General features: G+C 36.6%; 1 protein-coding gene across 1 annotated transcript in view; it reads left to right on the top strand.

Annotated features, from left to right (window-relative positions):
• The window catches only part of TACR3 (tachykinin receptor 3), a 51,801-nt gene extending 35,204 nt beyond the window's left edge, over positions 1 to 16,597 (top strand). Inside the window, exons 4-5 of the mRNA XM_015820084.1 lie at positions 10,769 to 10,965; positions 16,288 to 16,597. Coding sequence (XP_015675570.1) covers positions 10,769 to 10,965; positions 16,288 to 16,597 — 507 coding nt within the window. The remainder of the gene's footprint in view (positions 1 to 10,768; positions 10,966 to 16,287) is intronic.
• Positions 16,598 to 20,374: the final 3,777 nt, after the last annotated feature.

A 20,374-nucleotide genomic window follows, 5' to 3' on the forward strand; every position in this document is an offset into this window, starting at 1 on the left:
ATATTTCATGAATGTTGGAATTGCACACCTAGATGGTTATAAAGGGAGCATAGATAGATTGAAGGAGTCAGGTCTGTCAATGGTAATTAGCTAGGAGAACAACATGGAACAACACTGTTAGGCAGAAGCTTTGGATTTACAATCTCCAAGGCCTCTTTTTCCCTACAGCCACCTAAGAGGGGAGAGTATAGTATAGTATTCCTAGAAGAGTATAATATTCCTGGTGATGAATTGGATTTTCAGTTGTTTCAATGGGAGGCAAACAATTAATCTTCCAGGTACAATTCAAGGTATTGGTGATCACCTTTAAAGCCCTTTATGGCATGGGCCCAGGTTACTTAAGGCAGGGCTTTTGAACCAGTGGTACGGGTACCACCTGTGGTACATTGGCACCTGGCAGGTGGTACGCGACCATCCTAGAAAAGTGGTAGCGGAGGAGGGGAATGAGCTGAACCGGTGGCAGCACCGCACAAGCCTGAGCGAGAGACGGCTGGAGCTGCAGGGCTGTCAGGGCTCAGTGGAAGCGCCAGGATCAGCGCCAGGCTCCCGCTGATCCTGGCACTTCTGCTGAGCCCAGAAGAAGCGCCGATCAGCTGGAATGTTGCAGCATCTCTAGGGTCTTGTGATTTACATTCAGATGCTTGGCAACTTATTCATATTTATGATGGTCACAGTGTCCCAGAGTCATGTGAAGTGACCAAAACCTGCTGCAACCACCCAAATACCCCCCCACTCCACCCCCGCTGCCAATCCTCAACAAAAATGCTCACAGCAATGAAAACCTCAGAGAGGAGGAAGAGTGCGGCTGGGTGGGCAGGCAGGCGTGTTGCTCGGCTGTGGCTTGGGGGGCACTTTTTTCAGTGCCATTGAAACTTCAAACAGTCACTAAGTGAACTGTTGTAAGTCGAGGACTACCTGTACTTTATCACTTTTTTCCTTTTTTTTTGGTCATCAAGTTTTTGACACCTTGCTAGGCGACTGGTGGTACTCGGATGTTGCCCTATCCGAAAAGTGGTACAATGGGTGAAAAGTTTGAAAAGCCCTGACTTAAGGGACCATCTCACCCCACTGGGATTGGCCTGTACCACTCGTCCTGGCAGAGGAGGTATGCTGCAGGTCCAATCAGCCCAAGTATTCCGGCTGGCAGGGTCCAGGAGGAGGGCCTTCTCTGCAGTTGCTCCTGCCCTCTGGAACATCTTGCCTTGCCCTCCCCGATGTAAGGTTGGCTCTAGCCCTCATATCTGTGGCCCCAGTGGGGGAACAACACAATGGAGGTGGTTAATTGACTAATAACCGATCCCAGTTATCCCCCACTCTGCCTCCGCCCTCCCCATGTGTCTTTGGTTTTAAGGTTTGATTTTAACATTTTTGTTTTAACTAAGATGTAACTGTAAGCCACCCCAGAGTTGCCCTATGGTAAGATGGGTGGTCAATAAATTTTACAAATAAATATAATAAATAAATAAATAAATATAATATATAAATGTAATAAATAAATATAATAAATAAAATCAAGGGGAGAAATAGAGCAAGGAAATGCCTTCCAATAATGTTCATTATCTTTGGAATAATAAGAAAAACTTCAGCTTCTACCTATAAGCATATTCGTTCTGTTTCAGTAATACTGGCTGTTTTTAGTCTATGGCCAGAAGTTGTTTTTTTCACCTAATTGTGGAAACTCATCCTTCCAGATGCAATGTGGTTGGCTATCTGTGCTGCTTTTATTTCCATCAGTCTTTTGTGCTCTCAGTGGCGGAGATGCCTGGGAAAAATTGATTTTGCTCCTATCTTTCCCCCAGATCAGGACTCAGTTCTATATATTTATTAATTATTCTCTATATTTCTCATTCCAAGTATTAGAAAGGCAAGAGAATCTTCCAGAGAATCATCTGCATTGTTATTCTCATCTCTAATTCAAATTAAGTTTGTTAATTCCTTCATTTCTGCACTTGCACACTACTTGCACATCATTTCCTTGTATTATGCTGATATCTGTAACTGCAAACAAAATAACAATGTATTAAATTTCCAGCATTTAATTTATGATTTATACACTTAATGAGGCAATGTGCCATTGATGTGTAACTTAGCACTGAATTGTTCTCAAGCATGACAATGCAGATATGTTTCCACACATTGACATTACCTAATGCCAATGGAAGAGAATATATTTCCTAATGTTTTATCCCAGCAATCACTCTTATCTTCCAATTAATATTCCAAATAAATGACGGACTTGTGTCAGATCAGCACAGTTTTCAGCAATGAATCACATCTGCAGGGGAAGAAATGAATCTTATCTTGTACAATCCATAATGGCACTGTTTCAAATAGGCAGCAGCATTCTGCAATAATCTTTGGCAACTGATAAATGTCTCATGGTGGGCAGTTCCATGTTGCCAAATAAATGTCATCATAAAATAAGACAAAAGATGGTAAAGATGTATCTTATCATGGCACAGAAGAATAAGAACAAATATCTGATCATCACTGCTCTCCTCCAGATACACTCACTGATGCTTTCAGTTCATCTAATCTGACTTTACACAGGAAAGAAAAATTAAGACCAATGGAAGGTGATCATTTATAAGAGATAAATGCTGGTGAATAGAAGGTAGAATATCCTCTCCTACCTATTGTTTCACATTGTAAAAACTTCCTAATCAGCATACACAGTAGATAAATCCCACATTGAGGCAATACTCATAAATATTGTTAAGAAGTTAAGAGTTGATAAGGAAATGAGTTTGTTCAGGGAAAGAGAGCCCCTGATAATATCTTAATAATGATTCTTTACCTAGAGAGTTCCACATATAATGCATAATTTTGTCCTTAATTTTGTCCGTAACTCATCTTTCAAGAATCCCTGACTGAAAAGTTTTTTAATCCACTGTCATATCTTTCACCAGAAACGTGATCAGCATGTCCAAGTATGCTGATTATTTACTGCAAGTTAGAAATGTAGGAAGAATAGTCACTTTTTTAGTCCAATCAATTACAGGAAATAAAGCTAGACTAATTATCAAGGCTGAATAAATCTTCGAGGTCTCAGGAAAGCTCACTTGGAAGCTGCTTTTATGAATATGAAATATGGTACCTTCTTTGCTTCTTGGAGTGAAATGAAATGTGTTTGCTTCATTTTGCAATATATTCCTCCTCCTTGGCTTTTTCCAACCGTTTTCTAGGCTTAGAAGCCTGGAAGCCTCTCCAATCTTTGCTCAGGAAGTTTCCGAAAGAAAATAAATGACATTGAGGATGCTGTAATGCAGAGGTCTTCATTTGAGAATTTGAGGCAAACACTTTTTTTTCCCTCAAGAGAAAGATTCATGCTGCCTCCATGGCACCCAGAGTTCTTGTCAAGGCAAAAATGACCCACCTCCCATGGGCCTATTTTAATTACAGCATCTGGCTTGATAAAAATGGACCGGGGTTGGAAAGAATTTTTTAAGTAGTCCGTTATGCCAACTTTACAGTGTCTTTTTAATACCAACCCACTGATGGCATTTTAGCTATCAGAAACAGCCAGCCTTGGATGCCAGCCCTGGTGGATAGAGAGGGAATCCAACATGAGATTTCCCTCTTTAAACATGGAAACATCTGCTTGAGATGAAAATATTAGCAAAATAACATCCTTGTTTGTTTATTAATGTCAGTTGCCCATTACCAGAAAACCAACAGATTTTAAGCAGCTTATAGAACTTACAAATAAACACAGTACAAAATAATTTTAAGAAAGCAGAATCCAAAATGTAATTCCTCAAGTTAAGCACTGATTTTAATGAGTTAAAATTTGTTATTGATTATGTGCAGCAAATTGGGGTCAATATCACAGATAATTTTTCTCCAGGATGATTTGAACTTTGTCCTTTGGATTTTCCAAAAGTGGCACCAATTGCCACTGAAACTGACTCCGTCCACCTTGCTGCTTATCATTCTCATCTCCTCTTTCTTTCTACCTTTCCCAGCATTATAGATTTCTCCAGAGAGTTATTATACAATATATCCAAATTGTTTCGTAGGTTATAATTAATCCTCAAAGGCTTCTAGAAAATCCAAGTTTTCATTTGCTAATCAAAAACCATGACAGTATGGGTGTTCACAGAGCAAGCTCTCTCCAAAGGCAGGGAACTGTTACAGAGAATGCTCATTCACTACAGTAGTAGTAGTAGTAGTAGTAGTAGTAGTAGTAGTAGTAGTAGTAGTAGTAGTAGTAGTAGTAGTAGAGGTAGGTAGGTAGGTAGGTAGGTAGTGACCTTAGGGAGTGCTTCCTAAATATATAGATTCTACTAGGGAAGGGCCATGATAAGATAGCTGGGGCCCATCTCTATATTTCTCTATAGATAGCAATTCGCCCATTATAGAAACCTATTGGTAACTGGTGAAGCTCCTGCTGACTTTCTGTCCCAGAGACCATAGGATAAAAATAAGCCTATTCTTTTTCATTAATTAAACAGCTCTTTTAATAGATGTGGCATAGAAACAAAATAACTAACTCTTTGATCTGAGGAATCATATGCTTGTGGAAAAGCTGAATAACAAAAGTATTTGTAACTGAGCCAAAATTCCTTCTGGCTGTGAATCACTGGAAAAGCTTTATTTTCACCTCTTAGACCTATCCTTCCCTAGATGTCCACGCACTTATTCAGTCAACATTTGTAAATAAAATTTCAGTGAACTTCTTTCCCTGTCTGGATAATCAGAACTCTAGCACTTTTCCTATTGCAGGCTTTTGTTTCCATTTTTAAAAAAATATTTTTAATTTTTAAGTACTCCATTTTTAGTTTCAGTTTTAGTAATGCAGTGGTTCTCAATCTGTGGTTGGTGGACCCCTGGGGAGTGCAATGTTGTCACAGAGGGTCCGCAAAGGCTTGAAGAAATGTTATGACTTAAATCTTGAGTTAAGTCTTGGGGGTCCATGGCCACAAAAGGTATTTAAAGGGGGTCCATAGTGAAGAAAAGGTTGAGGACCACTGTAGTAATGGATTGATGGTATAACATGTGTGTGAAAATGAAGGCATGTTCACTATCATTGCTGCATCAGCGTCATTTCCAATTCAGATGATACATGTTTGCAGCTTCGTTGATTTAGTTTTTAGCCTCCCCAAACTTTTTGTAACTTATTCAGCCCATCAGTTTTGATCTCTGCACTAATTTTATTGAAGCTATAAAAAGTCAAAGAAGTATTTTTTTTTCTGAGATGATTGGAGGGAAGCATGAAACCTTTGCCCTAGTTTGACAACTTTTTTTTAACAAAATTTTATTAAGTTTATATAGATAAGGAAAAATAGGAACAATACCGGTATGGTAAAGGGAGGGGTGGAAGGAGTGGGGAAGGGGAAGGGAATAAGGAATTAGGGTAAAATAAGGATAGGTACAATCACATATTTCAACAAACAAGCTACCGTCCGGATCATAATAGTGAGCAAATATCATATTCAACCATTTTTACCAAAGCCTAGACTATAACATATTAAAAACAATTAGTAAACAAATACGTTGATCTATTAAGTAAACACTACTAATAAAATCTCAAGAAATCTTAACAATCAAAAATAACAAATGAAAATCAGTAAATCAGGAAAAATAATCATATCATCAAAAAGTTAGTTAGAACTCAATTAAAAATCAGTCATCTATTCTAAAATATTGAATCCTTCAAGTTCTAACGTGATTTTGACAACTTTCTTGAGGAAGAAACTGCTTTAATACCATAATTACTCTCTTACTATTCACTTGCTGGTTTTGTATCTTTGGCCAGAGATTGGGCTAAATGAGAGAGAATTCTCCTTTATGGATTTCTCTTCCTTACAAGAGATAAAAAGTTCTGCAGAATATTGTTTCTGTGCACAGCTTGCAGCCTGCTCAGGCATCCTTTCCTTCTAAATTATTTTGTCCACCAGCAGCAAACCCATCACGTTGAGGCTTACCTTTCTGTTATCTCTTCCATATTTGCATATCGATGGGAAGGTATATGTATGAAAGAATAAGCATTGTAAGTTGGTGGGAAAGTTTAAAAAAAACCTTCACAAGTAAAGTCATTACAATATTTGATTATTCATCCATTCATTTTATTTATTCATGTTCATTCGTTTTAATCTTTTGGGTTTAGTGATCCCTTTTGCAATGGGCCTTTCCCAACATATGGTCATTGATTAAAAATTGTGTGTCTGAGGAACAGAGGTCTTGTGAGGGAGCTACAGATCTTACAATAGACAGCAGTGAAAAAATAGCATTATACAGATAATAAAAGATGTGCATAAGCTCCTAAATATGAGCAGAGATCCTGAGTCAACTGGGATTCCATGCAAAATATTTTCATGCAAAGCCTCCTGTTCACAACTTTCTATTTGTCCGAAATGGTATAGGGTTTCCTGCCTGAGCAGGGGGTTGGACTAGATGACCTTCAAGGTCCCTTCCAACTTTACTATTATTATTATTATTATTATTATTATTATTATTATTATTATTATTATTATTATTATTATTATTATTATTATTATTATTATTATTATTATTATTATTACACTGATAGCTGCCTTTGAGCCAAAGCCGGCTGTGCCAAATCTATCCTCTAAACTCCCTAGCATGTGTTGGCAATGAAAACTATTTTTCAAATTTGCTTCAGATTTTATTCTTTGTGGTAATTATTCTCATAAAGTTTATGCGGGGCAAATCATAAGTGAGTTCCATAACATTCTTTGCTTATTCTTTAGAAAAAGAATAAACCATATTTTTAATGCAGCACATAGGATGCCATCATAGGGGAAATGCTAGCTTTTGAGCAGCTTTCATTCCTATTTCATTTTCTGTCTTGTCCTCAGTTTAATCTTGCAATAACTGTCCTATCCACAGCTTCACAAAACAGAGCAGGGAATGATGTACTGATTGGCCCAAAATTGTTGCTCTTGACCTTGAAGACTGATTTGAACAATCTCCTCAGAAAAACAAATGTATACATAGAAAAATATATTTACGTATGTTGTGCTTTAAATTGAAGTATCTGAATGTTCAGTTAAAAACCATTGCATGTTTCCTACAAAATAAAACTGGGGAAGCATTTTAGAAAGTCATTGAATCAATTTGACTGATCACCAAAGGCGTTTTCATTTTGATGAATGAAGCTGTAATTCTTCCAGTTATGTGCACAGAATGATGTTTCCTCTTGGGACAAGGAGTAATGGAGTGCAGAGATGTAATTTACCTTGGAAATTATGCTATGATTTATGCCCCCCAAAAATCATTTTCAGCATTTTTCAGTCCAATAAAGATGTCATAATGTAATCAGAGAAGTAAACACTTCTGAAAATTAAGACAGAGGAAGAATTTTATAAGAGAACAGTACTCTAAGGCCATCTAGAAGTGGACCTGAATGCCATGAAGTTTAAAGATGAATGAAATAAAGTTTAGAAATGGAACACTAACAAAAAAAGTTGGTTCTAAGATGAATATTTCTATTTCACCATAAAGGGGACCACAGAGGATTCACGTTTGCATAAGTTTGGTATTTGGAAAATTATATATATTGATATTATTTCTCTAATTTTGAATATTTTAAACAGTATAATCAATGTAGAGGTTTAAAAGAGGCTTCTTTTAAGAATAGATGATATGTTACTTACACATGTTACTTATATTATGATTTGGACATACTTCAGTTGGGTTTTAGGTCAGAATGTAGTGTCAAAATGGCAATGATGACTCTTTGATTATCATTTTAGAATATGAACGGGAGTGGTGCATTTATCCTTGGGCCTCTTGATGTCTCAATGGCTTTCACTACCATTGACCACAATTTGCAGAGTTGGAGTCACTCTCTTACAGTGGTTTTCATTCTTCTGGGGCCAGTTCCAGTAAATGTTGATGGGGATAGAGGTTGCACTATTGAGCTGCCTTGGAGCTCAATGCTCTCGACTCTCCCATTTAACATTTAGATAAAAACAATGAGTGAGTCATCCATTCATTTGTTTAGGGTCTAATATATCAGTAGACCATGATTACCTAATATACTTCTTGATCCCAGACTGCCCAAGTGATGGTTTCAATGTCATGAACCAATATTTAAAGGCTACTTGGATTTGGATAAAGAGGAACAAGCTCAGGGTCAAGATCAAGTAGCTATAGTTATTTGGGTCTCCTAGACCTGGGGATTTTTCATCTTTGGTCTTGGATAGAATTATACATCCCAATTTGAAATTGATATGCAATTAGAGGGTCATTCGGTACTAACAGCTCAAAGTAGATAGCAGCTGTGACCAGGATGGCCTTTACAAGATCCATCTCGTGTACCATTTACACCTGTTCCTAGAACATAATCCTTCAGTCACTTAAGCTACTCATCTCACAAATGGGCTACTACAAGACCTTCATAAGGGCTGCCATTGAAGACCACTCAAAACTACAGGGGGCCCAGAATACAGCAGATTAGGAAATAATGAGTAAATCACATTATGCCCATTTGTTATCCATGCCTTGCAATCTGCACTTGTTTACAAGCTATGCTTGTTGGCTTCTAGGTACTATTCAAGATGCTGCTATAACTTATGAATCCCTTTATAGAATTAGCCCTGGGTATCTGGGAGCCACCTCTCTTCAATTTTATATTCCCACCCAGTAAGAACTAGAAGAATGGCTATCTCCAAGTCTCTTCAATTATCTCCAGGACTCTTCAGTACATACTCAGGACGTAGAAAGTATGCCTCCTTTATTGAGGTTCCTGCCTTCTGAAATACAACACCACCACCAGCAAAAAAAACCTGAATTCCCATCTTGATGGTGTTCTGAAAACCACTGAAAACCTGGTCTTGCTCCCAGTCCTGGAAATAGGGTATCCCCTGTCTATTTTTCTTAGAAACATTTTGGGAAACATTTCAAATATTTATGATTTTTATCTCTGTTTTTATTTAATTTTGTAATGTAAGCTGCCTTGTGATGATTGTAATTGAGCAGTCTCTAAATGTAAATGAATAAATAATTTATATTAAATAACTACGTACCAGGATACCCAATGAAGTGCAACAGGATGCAAAACACAAATACAGTGTAACCTGTCCCTCCCAACTCTGGGCTCTTCAGGTTTGTTGGGCTCCAACTCCTACACCTTAAAAATGATGGCGGAACAAGTGTGATAGGAGCGAATGGCTGATTCTGCAGTGGTGCAAAGCAGTCTGGATACCTATCAGAGAAAAACAGATACATAACTAGAGTTATGGAAACATTTCATCCTACAGTTCTGTATGGAAGTGATAGACAATACAAATGGAGAAAGTAGATGGAAGTAAAAATCAATTTTAGTGTAGTGCAAGATAGCAAAGAAGCCACAGGGCTACCAGATATCAATCAAAGAAACATGCCAGACAGCAAAAAAGCCTTCTTTCAAAGATTACACACTGATTAAAGTGTTTGCTTCAGAGATGTGCAATCTTTTGACAGCTGGGTGGGGCTGGGACTGGAGGCCTTGTCTTTGTTTTTCAATTGTGAGAAAATTATTTTGGGGGTTATATTTTTTATGGCACAACCAACACAAACTATGAAAATGATAGCACTACCATACATCAAAACATTTCAAAAACAACCAACAATTGCAACCATATAATATCACTGTAGGACACAAACTAACACCCTCCAAAACATCTTGAACAAACAAAAAAGCCTAGTAGCCCAAATTAAAACAAAACAAAACAAATCAAGAGTCATCTACAATATATAGTGGAAGGACCATAACGTTATATAGGCAGAAGACATCCATGAACAGCAACTAGCATATCCATGAACACATCCATTAGCAGTCCTAAAACACAATAAAAATTCTTTAATCTCACAACATATGAACAGCCACAGTTTCAACTGGGAAACTATTAGCATCTTTTTTCTTCTTCTTCTTCTGTTCAGTTGTGTCCAGTTCTTGGAAACTGCATCCTAGACAAAGCTAAATCCAAAAACACCAGGGAACTTTTGGAAATTTGTCTTTCAGACAAATCAAACATCAGTAGACATATGGAGATGAAGCATATTTACATACCATTCAAAAGAGACAATAAAAAGCTAAGAAACAAAAAGACCAGAACTCATCCTTTCCAGCAGCCAACACTCAGATAAGCAAATAATTATCACCAGACAGTCAAGCAGAAAACAATATTCTAATCAAGGAACTACCAAAAAGAAAACCATACTCCCACCAAAACTGGCAGGGCAAGCTACTGCATATAAACAGCAGCAAGCCCCATACCCTTCTGCATTGATGATATTACCTATTTTGAAAATGAAATGTCTGCAAATAAACAACCATGTTTAGAGGACACCAAGAATTCCACATTCAACTCTAAGCAATATTATTTTCCTTATTGGCATTTCCCATCTATCTGAATATTCCCAAGAGATGTCATCGGTGGTGCTGCATGTTAAGCTGCTATTTTATTTATTCACTTTAGTTGATAACAATGGTTATTTGATTCGGCTATCCTCTAAAGCACAACAGCTATCCACCCATATGTCAGACTTAATCATTCAGGCCATAAGTAAAGTGCATTGCAGAAGGCTTAATTCAATATCAAAATACTCTGTTATCTTAGCAAAGCAAAAGGGAAAATGTCAAAATGAATTAATTCCTTTTTTATCATTGTTTTGTTTTTCCAAATTATTAAATGTCTGTATAAATTTCCAGCCATAGCAGCCTAGAGTCTAACGTTGATAATATTAAAAGGCACTTACAGGCTACAGAATTGTAAAAAATGGGGAAATCCTTTTTTTTTTTTTGTCTGTTTGCTTCCAGGTTGTAAAAATGATGATTGTGGTTGTATTGACATTTGCCATCTGCTGGTTGCCATATCACATTTACTTCATTCTTACTGGAATCTATGAAAATTGGAATCGGTGGAAATATATTCAGCAAATCTACTTAGCAACCTTTTGGCTTGCTATGAGTTCTACTATGTATAATCCCATCATCTACTGCTGTCTCAATAAAAGGTAAGGCTGTGATTTAAGAGTAATCTATATAGAGCTTTGGAAGCCTGGGCATTTTTTTTCATTCATCTATATTAAATGAATTCCATTTATTCATTTTTCATCCTGGAAATCAAGAGAGAAGGAAGAAAAGTACTACAGCTCTCCTTCTGCATTATAAAAAGAATTATTTATCCAAATGCTCAGAGCAGTTGTTTAGAAATATATACTTCTTTTGACATTCTTCAATCTATATTCATTTCCTTCCCATATTCTTTTTCTCACCATTTATAACACTACCCTTTACCTAATTTGTATGAGCCCCTTTAATTTATTTCATTTGAAGTACTGAGAGACCAATTAAAGGAGGTAGCTGAACAAAAATACTGGGGCAAGAATCCTAAAAGGCAGCAAGAGTTGCTGAGTCATTAATTTTAAACAAGATAGGGAAAGTACGCAGAACATAATTTCTGCAGTAATTTCCAACTAGCAGGTAATTTTACTAGCAAGTCATAGAAAGCATTAGTATTTTGTTATCCATATCAGAGTAATTTATTGCAATCTACATGTATATCTGTGTGCCGGTCTCACCTAATTTTGTATCTGTCTTTGTTTGCATACATCATATATCTGAACCAGTAGCAATAGGAGACAGCCGGCTGCAGTCCACTCTACATAAAAAAAACCCCAAAAAAACAGAAAAGAGGATAGAGGCAGAATAAAACCATCAGCAATATTCTGAGTGGTTCTTCCATAGGGATGCACTGGAGAACTTTGTTTTTGTAGTGTTTTTCTCTGCACTGCCCTATTTGATCTGGCCTGTCTTCAAACCATATATTTCTTTTTCAGGGTTCTCTCCCTGCACCAAATTGGATCTCAGTCTGATCCATTTTCAAAAGTTATCTTGCTGGGATAGGACAGAAGTCTTGAGCCCCCTTAGATAATTTATTTCCAATATTTCATTCAGTTGAAAAACAGCAGTAATACTTGCAATTTTCTGAAAACTATCACACAGCTAGGCAGTGATTAAATTAATATGCAGATATTACAAGGCTAGTGGAGTAGTCACATAAGAAGGGACCTGGCATTGCTGAGAGACAGCAAGCAAGAGTAGGCAGAATCTTCTAAAATTTAAATTAAAGACATCTCCCACCTGGGCTGCTTTGAAAGAAAGCTGATTTACTTTTCTCCCTTGTGTCCCTACCACCTGCTTACAGATATTCCCTGCAGAAGAAGCAGCGCGAGCCAAACATAAAACAATGCCATTGTTTTAGAGGGCAGGATTTCATTGGCAGTACGTCTTTTCATTTGCTGATGTATTACATTTATTAGCTATTTGAATCACCAAAGCAACTCTAAGCTTAGAATAGGACTCATGTTGTCTGGGGAACTCTGGGGTTGAAGTCCACATAAATTGAAGTTGCCAAGGTTGAAAACACTGGACTCAATCTTTGAAATATCCCATTCATCAGTGAGAGTTGTAATGGAGAGGACAAGGTAATATCAGGGTAAGGGCTAACAGACTGAAATTGCACCCTTCATTCATTCTGTATAAATGAGATAATCTCTATATTCATTAGTATCACATGAAACAGGCATAATAAGCCACCCAGAGACACTTGGTTGAATTGGACGATGACAATTGAATAAATAAAGTAAATAAATAATATTTTTTTCATCTTTTGTAACTAAGAAAGTACAATATGACCTATGGAAACTTACCTGAAATTCTCTCCTTTGAAATAATGTTTAAACCAAACTGATTTTCGTAAATGAAACTTGAACCAATAGGAAAACATACAGTATGTACGAGAAGATGTATTTACTAGCACAGGCATGGTCGACCAATATCAGTGCCAAAAAATATCGTAATATCAAGGCATTTTCTCCATCTCATACACAGTCAATGTCCTCTAATTATTTTTAAAAAATGCTACTTGAATTTGTAGTTATCTGAGTGCTTACATGGAATAGCATGGGTAGTTTATACATCAACAAAAAGGATCAAATGTTTGCCACACACAAAAACAATGGCATTCAATTCATATGAATAAATACACATGGAAAGTAAAATACAAATGGAAAATAATCCACATATATAAGACCTCTCATCATTCTTGTGGCTTTTTTGGTCAGATGCTGTCTGAGAGAATCTGTCTAATATTACATGACACCCTATCTGAGAGCCAGCAAAATTCAAAAATACAGATGGGAATAGGCTGCTTGTCTGTGCAACTTTCGGAGAGGGCGCGCAACTTGGGAGTCCTCCTGGATTCGCGGCTGGCACTGGATGACCATTTGTCGGCCGTGACCAGGGGGGCGTTTTATCAGGTTCGCCTGATCCACCAGTTGCGGCCTTTTCTGGACCGGGACGCTTTGCGCACAGTCACTCATGCCCTCGTCTCCTCCCGCCTGGACTACTGTAATGCCCTCTATANGGTGCCCCTGCCCTCTGGAACGAACTACCCCCCGAGATCCGGATTATTCCGGATCTCCTTACTTTCCGCCGCGCCCTCAAGACATGGCTTTTCCAACAAGCGGGCCTGGCCTAGGGAGGATTTTTAAACTGGGTTTTTTAGAAATTTTAATTATCACAACACAAAAATTTTGGTTTTAATTTGGTTTTATTCGGGGGGGGGGTGTGAGTCTTTCTTTGTTTTAATAATGTTGTGAGCCGCCCTGAGTCCTTCGGGAGAAGGGCGGGATATAAATTGGAATAATAATAATAATAATAATAATAATAATAATAATAATAATAATAATAATAATAATAATAATAATAATAATAATAATAATAATAATAATAATAATAATAATATAAGCAAACTGATACACAAACAAAAACCAGAACCTAATTCAATTCTGATAGACCTTTCAAAGGGGACATTAATTGCTATCATATATATGCAAATATTTTTAGATGATAACAGAAAGATAACAAGCGCAATCTTTCAGCATCTTGTTCAAAACCCTGCCTGTTGCAATCTTATTTAACACCCACATAATCCCATCAGGATTTGCATCTGGCATAGAAATGCTGCTATGTTGTTCTTTCTGTCTTCCAATCAAAACTGAAAATGTATTGAAATATTTATTATTTATCTGACAAATTCAAGATTAATTTATATTGCAAGTAATTTATCTAAAGAGAGCTTCATTTCCTTGTGTTTTGAGGGTCAGGAGTGTTATTTGTAATATTGCTTTGCACATTCAAGCTATAATTAGGCATGAGTTGAATCAACTGAGCTGTAGCTCAGCAGTAATTGAAATGGATGAGTCAGTGTTTGTTGTGTTCAGGTTTAAGCCCATTCCATATCATTCTTATAATTTTTATCTAAACAAATTTCAGCCATTCAATATTTGCTTTTAAACTGTGTACATGAAGTTTTATTTTGATTTACTCAACTTGTTATATTGTCATCTACTCTAAATATGCATGTATATTATATATTTTAAAAGGATCATCTTTTTCACATTTACTCCTAAAACATTACCTCTTTTATGCATTCCTCTTCAAGATAGGCACTTTTATAACTATCACTGCAAAATTCGAGAAAGCATTAAGTTTGAACTGTCTTCTCATCCAGATTTTTATTTTTTTATTAAGTATATATAGCACCTACCTGATCCACCTATTAGCCAGAAACTGCAAATTATGTTCTTTTTTTAAACAAATTGTAGTCAGAATTATCTAGTCTCTCAAATGGTATTTCAAGGTAGATATTTAGGGCACAAATGGGCCCTGCTAGCAAAAAGGGCAGGAGAGATCCAGTTCATCAAGGATAGTTTATCATAGTTTGAAATAAGTGATGGATTTTCTAATGATGGCAATGCTACAAGTTATAAACATGTTTTCTTCAACTGTATTATTTTTTTGGATGGAGCAATAGCATTTTGGAATGCTGCACACATACAAAGGTATACGAAAGTACATGTCTGTACAATTCCAAGCAGTCTGGCCCCTTCTTTTTCTATATGAAGAGAGTTTAATTCACAGAAAATGCAGGTAGTCCTTGTTTAGTGACTACCGTGTTTAGTAATTGTTTACAGTTACAACAGTGATGAAAAAAACTTTACAACCAGTCACAGGTATGTAAAGCAAAGAAAAATTGAAGATCATAACCACATTTGTGGTTTCACTTAGTGACCCCCTCACTAATAATCAGGTTGCCTGTTACACTAGCACCATCTGTGAAGTACCATCTAAGAACAATATTATTCTTAGATCATATCAAATATGTGTATGTGTGTGTGTGTGTGTGTGTGTGTGTGTGTGTATGTAAGCCAGTTGTAAATTATCCAGCTGAAAGGGAGGAAGAGCTGTTAAAATATGTAATCTGTAACTTTTCAGATGATGATTTCCACTCTTCTGACGACATTGTGCATTAAAGAAACTGGGAACCAGTCCCTGATAGCTGGGCAGCACAGTCTGACACTCTTTGAAATTAGATGCAGAGATGCAGCTGGATTTGCATTCTGTTTTATTAGGTTTCTAGTAGTTTCAACAGATGGGAATCCAGTCCTTTTTCCAATTCTGCTATTAAGATGTCTCTACGCATCTGTTACAATTAGAAAATTTCTTCTACTGTTGAGCCAAGTTCATTACAATTTTTATCCATTAGCTCTAATTCTACCCTCTGGAGTAATCAAGAGCAAGTTGCTTCCATCTCCTGTAGGACATCTCTTCTGAGGTTTAAAGGCCACTATCATGTTCCTATTTTAAGTTTCTTTTCTCTCGGCTTAATATCTCTAAGCCTTTCACCATTCCTAGTAGAAGTGGAATTGACAATCTCTATCATATTGGTTTCTTATTCTGGACATACTTCGGTTGGTATACACTCTTCTGAAAATGTAAAAGCCAGAACTAAACTGAGATATCTAGAAATGTATATAGGTACTCCTCAAGTTACAACCACAGTTGAGCTCAAAATTTATGTTGCTAAGTGAAACAATTTATGATTTTTTTTCTTTCCACAGTTGTTAAGTGGATCATTGCATTTGTTAAGTTAGTAATACAGTTGTTAAGTGAATCTGGATTCCCCATTGACTTTGCTTGTCAGAAGGTTGCAAAAGGGGCTCAGGTGACCTTGGGGCACAGAAAAGGTCATAAATATGAACCAGTTGCCAAGCATTTGATTTCTGATCACGTGTTCATGGGGATGCCGCAAAGGTTGTATCTTTAAAAAACGGTCATTTTTCAGTGCCATTGTAACTTTGAACGGTCACTAAACAAATTGTTGTAAGTCGAGGACTACCTGTATTTAATTAATTCTTCTGTAAAAAAAATGTTTGCTATGAGATATGTCAAATATCAAGTACATACACTGTGGTACATATGTTTTCCAGGTTCCGAGCTGGTTTCAAGAGAGCTTTTCAATGGTGTCCTTTCATTGAAGTATCTAGTTATGATGAACTGGAGCTTAAGACAACTAGATTCCATCCTACCAGGCAAAGCAGTTTATACACAGTTACACGAATGGAATCCAGCATGTCAGTAGTGTTTGAATCCGGCGACGGAGAAAGCAGCAAGTCTATGCGCAAGAAAGGAGCACAAGAAGCCAACGCAAATGGGTGTTCATGCAGGAGTTCCAAAGCTAGTTCAGCTGTGTCAAGTTACATCAATTCTCCATATACATCAGCAGACGAGTATTCCTAAAGCCTTTCATGTGGTTGTAATAGATGTGAGACAAAGTCACATAGCTAAGAAATAAGACAATGCTATTCTGCCTTAGGATCAAACATCTGGAAAGCAACCATGCTTCAAATATGGAGCGCTGACAGCATGTGTATATATCTTGCCTATTATCGTCAACCTTCTTTGATCCAACCTGATTTTTGTATTTTGGGAAAGGCAAAGAATGAGTCTTGTTTACATCAACATTGTGACTTAGTGCCATGGGATAAATTGAAACTTCCATGTAAATTATATAAAACAGGTGGGATTAAGGACAATTTATATCCCACTGAAATGGGCAGCAAAAATGTGTCATGTTTTCAATATTACCTAAAAATGATTGCTCTTAATCGACACCTTATGAAATAACAGTATATGGGGGTGGACCTGTTCTTTGGAATTAAGATAGACAGGGGCTGTTACCCAATCTGATATTTATTTATTTATTTATTTATTTATTTATTTATTTATTTGTTTGTTTGTTTGTTTGTTTGTTTGTTTGTTTGTTTATCTTCCCATCTCAGCAAACAACTTTGGGTGACTCACACCTCAATGTTACTGATTTTATCATGTACATGTTCTAGGAGGATAAAATTATTTTAACACTGAGGTACCGGTCTATAAATTGCTTCTGTTCTTCTGAAAACCTGAGATTGCTTACAGCTCCACTGTTTGCAGTCTTAAGTGAGGAAGAGCCAACTTTAAGTACAAGGGCTCTAAACTGACACATCAGTTGTTACTATTTTTTTAATCTGCTCTGCCCCTGATTTCCTGCCCCATCAACTGCACAGCAGGTATGGAACATGTTCATGAAATAAGACCAGAATGAAGTAGGTTTTCCCATTTGTTATTTTCATAGATATACAAATGTCCGGGTTGCATTTAAATGGAAAAAATGAATAAGTGCTTTTCACTGTATCACACTAGACCTTTAGGTTAGCTTGTGTGATAGCTTTTTTAACTTTGTTAATCACATTGATATCCATAGGTATCCAATGCAAATTGCTATGTCATGGAAATGACAAAACATACATTCCAAAGTTACAATGTAACTCCCAGGCTTTCCTATTTGCATCTTGTGGTTATATGAATACATGTTATATGATTTGCATTTCAAAGTGTGTTTCATCATCTGCAAACACACCAGCTCCCTTCTGCGGATGTGTACATGGAATCTTCTTGGAATTGATGGTATCTTTTAATTATGTCCAAAATATCTTCCAGCAAGATTGCTTGTACTATACTGAAGCTTAGAAATAACAACTTAAGATTTTTTTATAATTGCTAAAAGGATTAATTATCAATTATAAAAAAAATCTTTCTTTTTCCATCAGTTTTCATATTTTGAACAGTATTCTCTTTAATCAAATATAGTTGCCAAAAGTCCTGGGCAAAAGTTCTTTTGTGTATTTTAAATTTGATAGCACTGTTTCCAGTGTGTTCCAGGAGTTCAAGAAATTTAGAATTACTTCATCACCCCCAATTGTCCAGTATCCTCCAATCCTTGTTTCAACTCTTTGCACCCTTTCAGACCACAAAAGGATTGTAGTCATTCATTACTGTGGGGTGATATTTAGATGATGGATGGGTTTGTGAGTCCAACAAAACAATCTGACTGTCCTTGTGAGCTGTGGAAGATGCTATCTTATTGTAGTATTAAATGTTCAATTGCCAGTCCTCTAGGCTTTTAACTTGTGAGTGGTTGCATTTACATGTGTTGTAAATGTTTTAAAATTCTTTGTGCATGCATACTAGAAATGGTGAAATAATGAATTACCCATAATCTTGCAGAGCTGCAGCAAATTTTAAGCATAATTTGTCTGTCCTGCTCTACAACGGGGTCTTACATTCTAAGTAGGAAGATTTATTTTTCAAATCATATGGAAAAATAAATGTTGCATACAAATATACTTGTCACAACCACAGTCCATCTTCCCAAAGCAGAGTTCAGTTTTAGACATCAGCATAAATTGCAGGAGATAAACTTCAACGATAAAGGACAGTGCTTGAAATTCAAGTCCTCGGGTCCAGAGATATTTGGCCCAAGGAGTGCCAATAACTGGATATTCTCCTTCAGCTTGGTTTAGATGGCAGAGATAATTTATTGAGAAATGGACTTTATTCAATATTTGATTCCATAAGGAACCATTTTGCAACTTCAGAACACTCCAAGATGCATCACTAAAAATCTGCAGGCTTTGGAGGCTTTTTCTTTGATGGGTTAGTTGAGAGTATTTGTCCAAAACAAGGCTTGGTACACCTATTTGTCACATTTATGATCAGTGAAAATAAACTTTTCAAATTTGCAAACATCCCTTAAAGCAGGGGAAAAAAATCAGTCTCAACCCCTCTCACTCTGTTACACATCATCACCATATCCGTGTAATGCTCTAATATCCTCTCCAACAATGTAAATAGGTAACAAAATGTGCCATTTATACAAAAGATAATTGGCCACTTCTGGTGTGCTTCAGCATTATTTGGGCCATTATCTACTAGAGTAGTGTGTTATTTAGCTTTGCCACTTTCAGTACTCAAATGCATTTAAAGTACCAGACAGTTCTAGGCAACACAAGTGAAATGCAGCAGTGACAGGAATACTACCTAATATGAATCTGAAGATTATTAATAAGTACAGGAAGTTCCCAAATTATGACCTCAATTGAGCCCAAAATTTCTGATGCTAAATGAGACGTTTGTTAGATGAATTTTGCCCCATATTACAGCTTTTCTTGCCACAGTTGTTAAGTGAATCACTGCAGTTGTTAAGTTAGTAACCCAGTTGTTAAGTGAATCTTGCTTCTCCATTGACTTTGCTTCTCAAGGTTGCTAAAGGTGAACATGTGACCCAGGGATGCTACAACCGTCATAAATATGAGTTGCCAAGTGTTTGAATTTTGATCATGTGACCATGGAGGTCCTGCAACAGTCATACATGTGAAAAATGGTTATAAGTCAGTCTTTTCAGTGCTGTTGTAACTTCAAAGGGTCACTAAACAAACTGTTGTAAGTCAAGGACTACCTGTAAGATTGCATATTTTGCAGGGACATTTTTCTCCTCAATGTAATTTAAAGCCAATTTTTTTGTACAGGCTTTAATATTTTATGTTTTTTGAATTTACTGTGTTTAAAAGATGCACTTATTAGTAGAACTTTGCTATTTTGCTTGAAAGAGATCCTGAATTTCAAATGTTGCAGAAAGCATACAAGCAATTTATTAGATCTGTATTTGTTTTATTGGTATGTGACACCTTGTGACATTTTCTTTTTTGCCACAATCTGGAAGAATAGCTGCGAAGTCTCGTAAGATCCAGGAACTCCCACAGCATGCCCATCAAATCTTATTTTTATTTTCTTTTATGTTTCTTCACAAATTATACTGTTGGATTTAAAGTTCAGCATTATTGTAAGATGGAGGAATAAAATATTGTGTATTGTTTCGATTAATCCAAGGAATTTAAATATTGTGGCTGAGAACCAGGGCCTTAAATCAAAATGAGTGATGGAAACAAGGGACTCTGTGAAGATTTTGAAAGCCCTAGGAAATGTTGCAAAGCTACGTATGTACTGAATTTGGATGGTCTTCACTGTTTCAAGGTAAAGCAGGATCAACGTGAAGTGGTCCTAGCCAGAACCAGAATCTTTAGAATGCTTCAAACTCAATTTGACTCCTTAGAGTACTGCAAAAGGGAACACAAAAGCAGCTGCATAGATTTAGTTCTCAACAACAGTTCAGCTTGGCTGATCTTGAAAAGCTTA

This window comes from Protobothrops mucrosquamatus, unplaced genomic scaffold (assembly GCF_001527695.2).
Source record: "Protobothrops mucrosquamatus isolate PMUCROS unplaced genomic scaffold, P.Mucros_1.0 scaffold1058, whole genome shotgun sequence".
Classification (NCBI taxonomy): Eukaryota; Metazoa; Chordata; class Lepidosauria; order Squamata; family Viperidae; genus Protobothrops; species Protobothrops mucrosquamatus.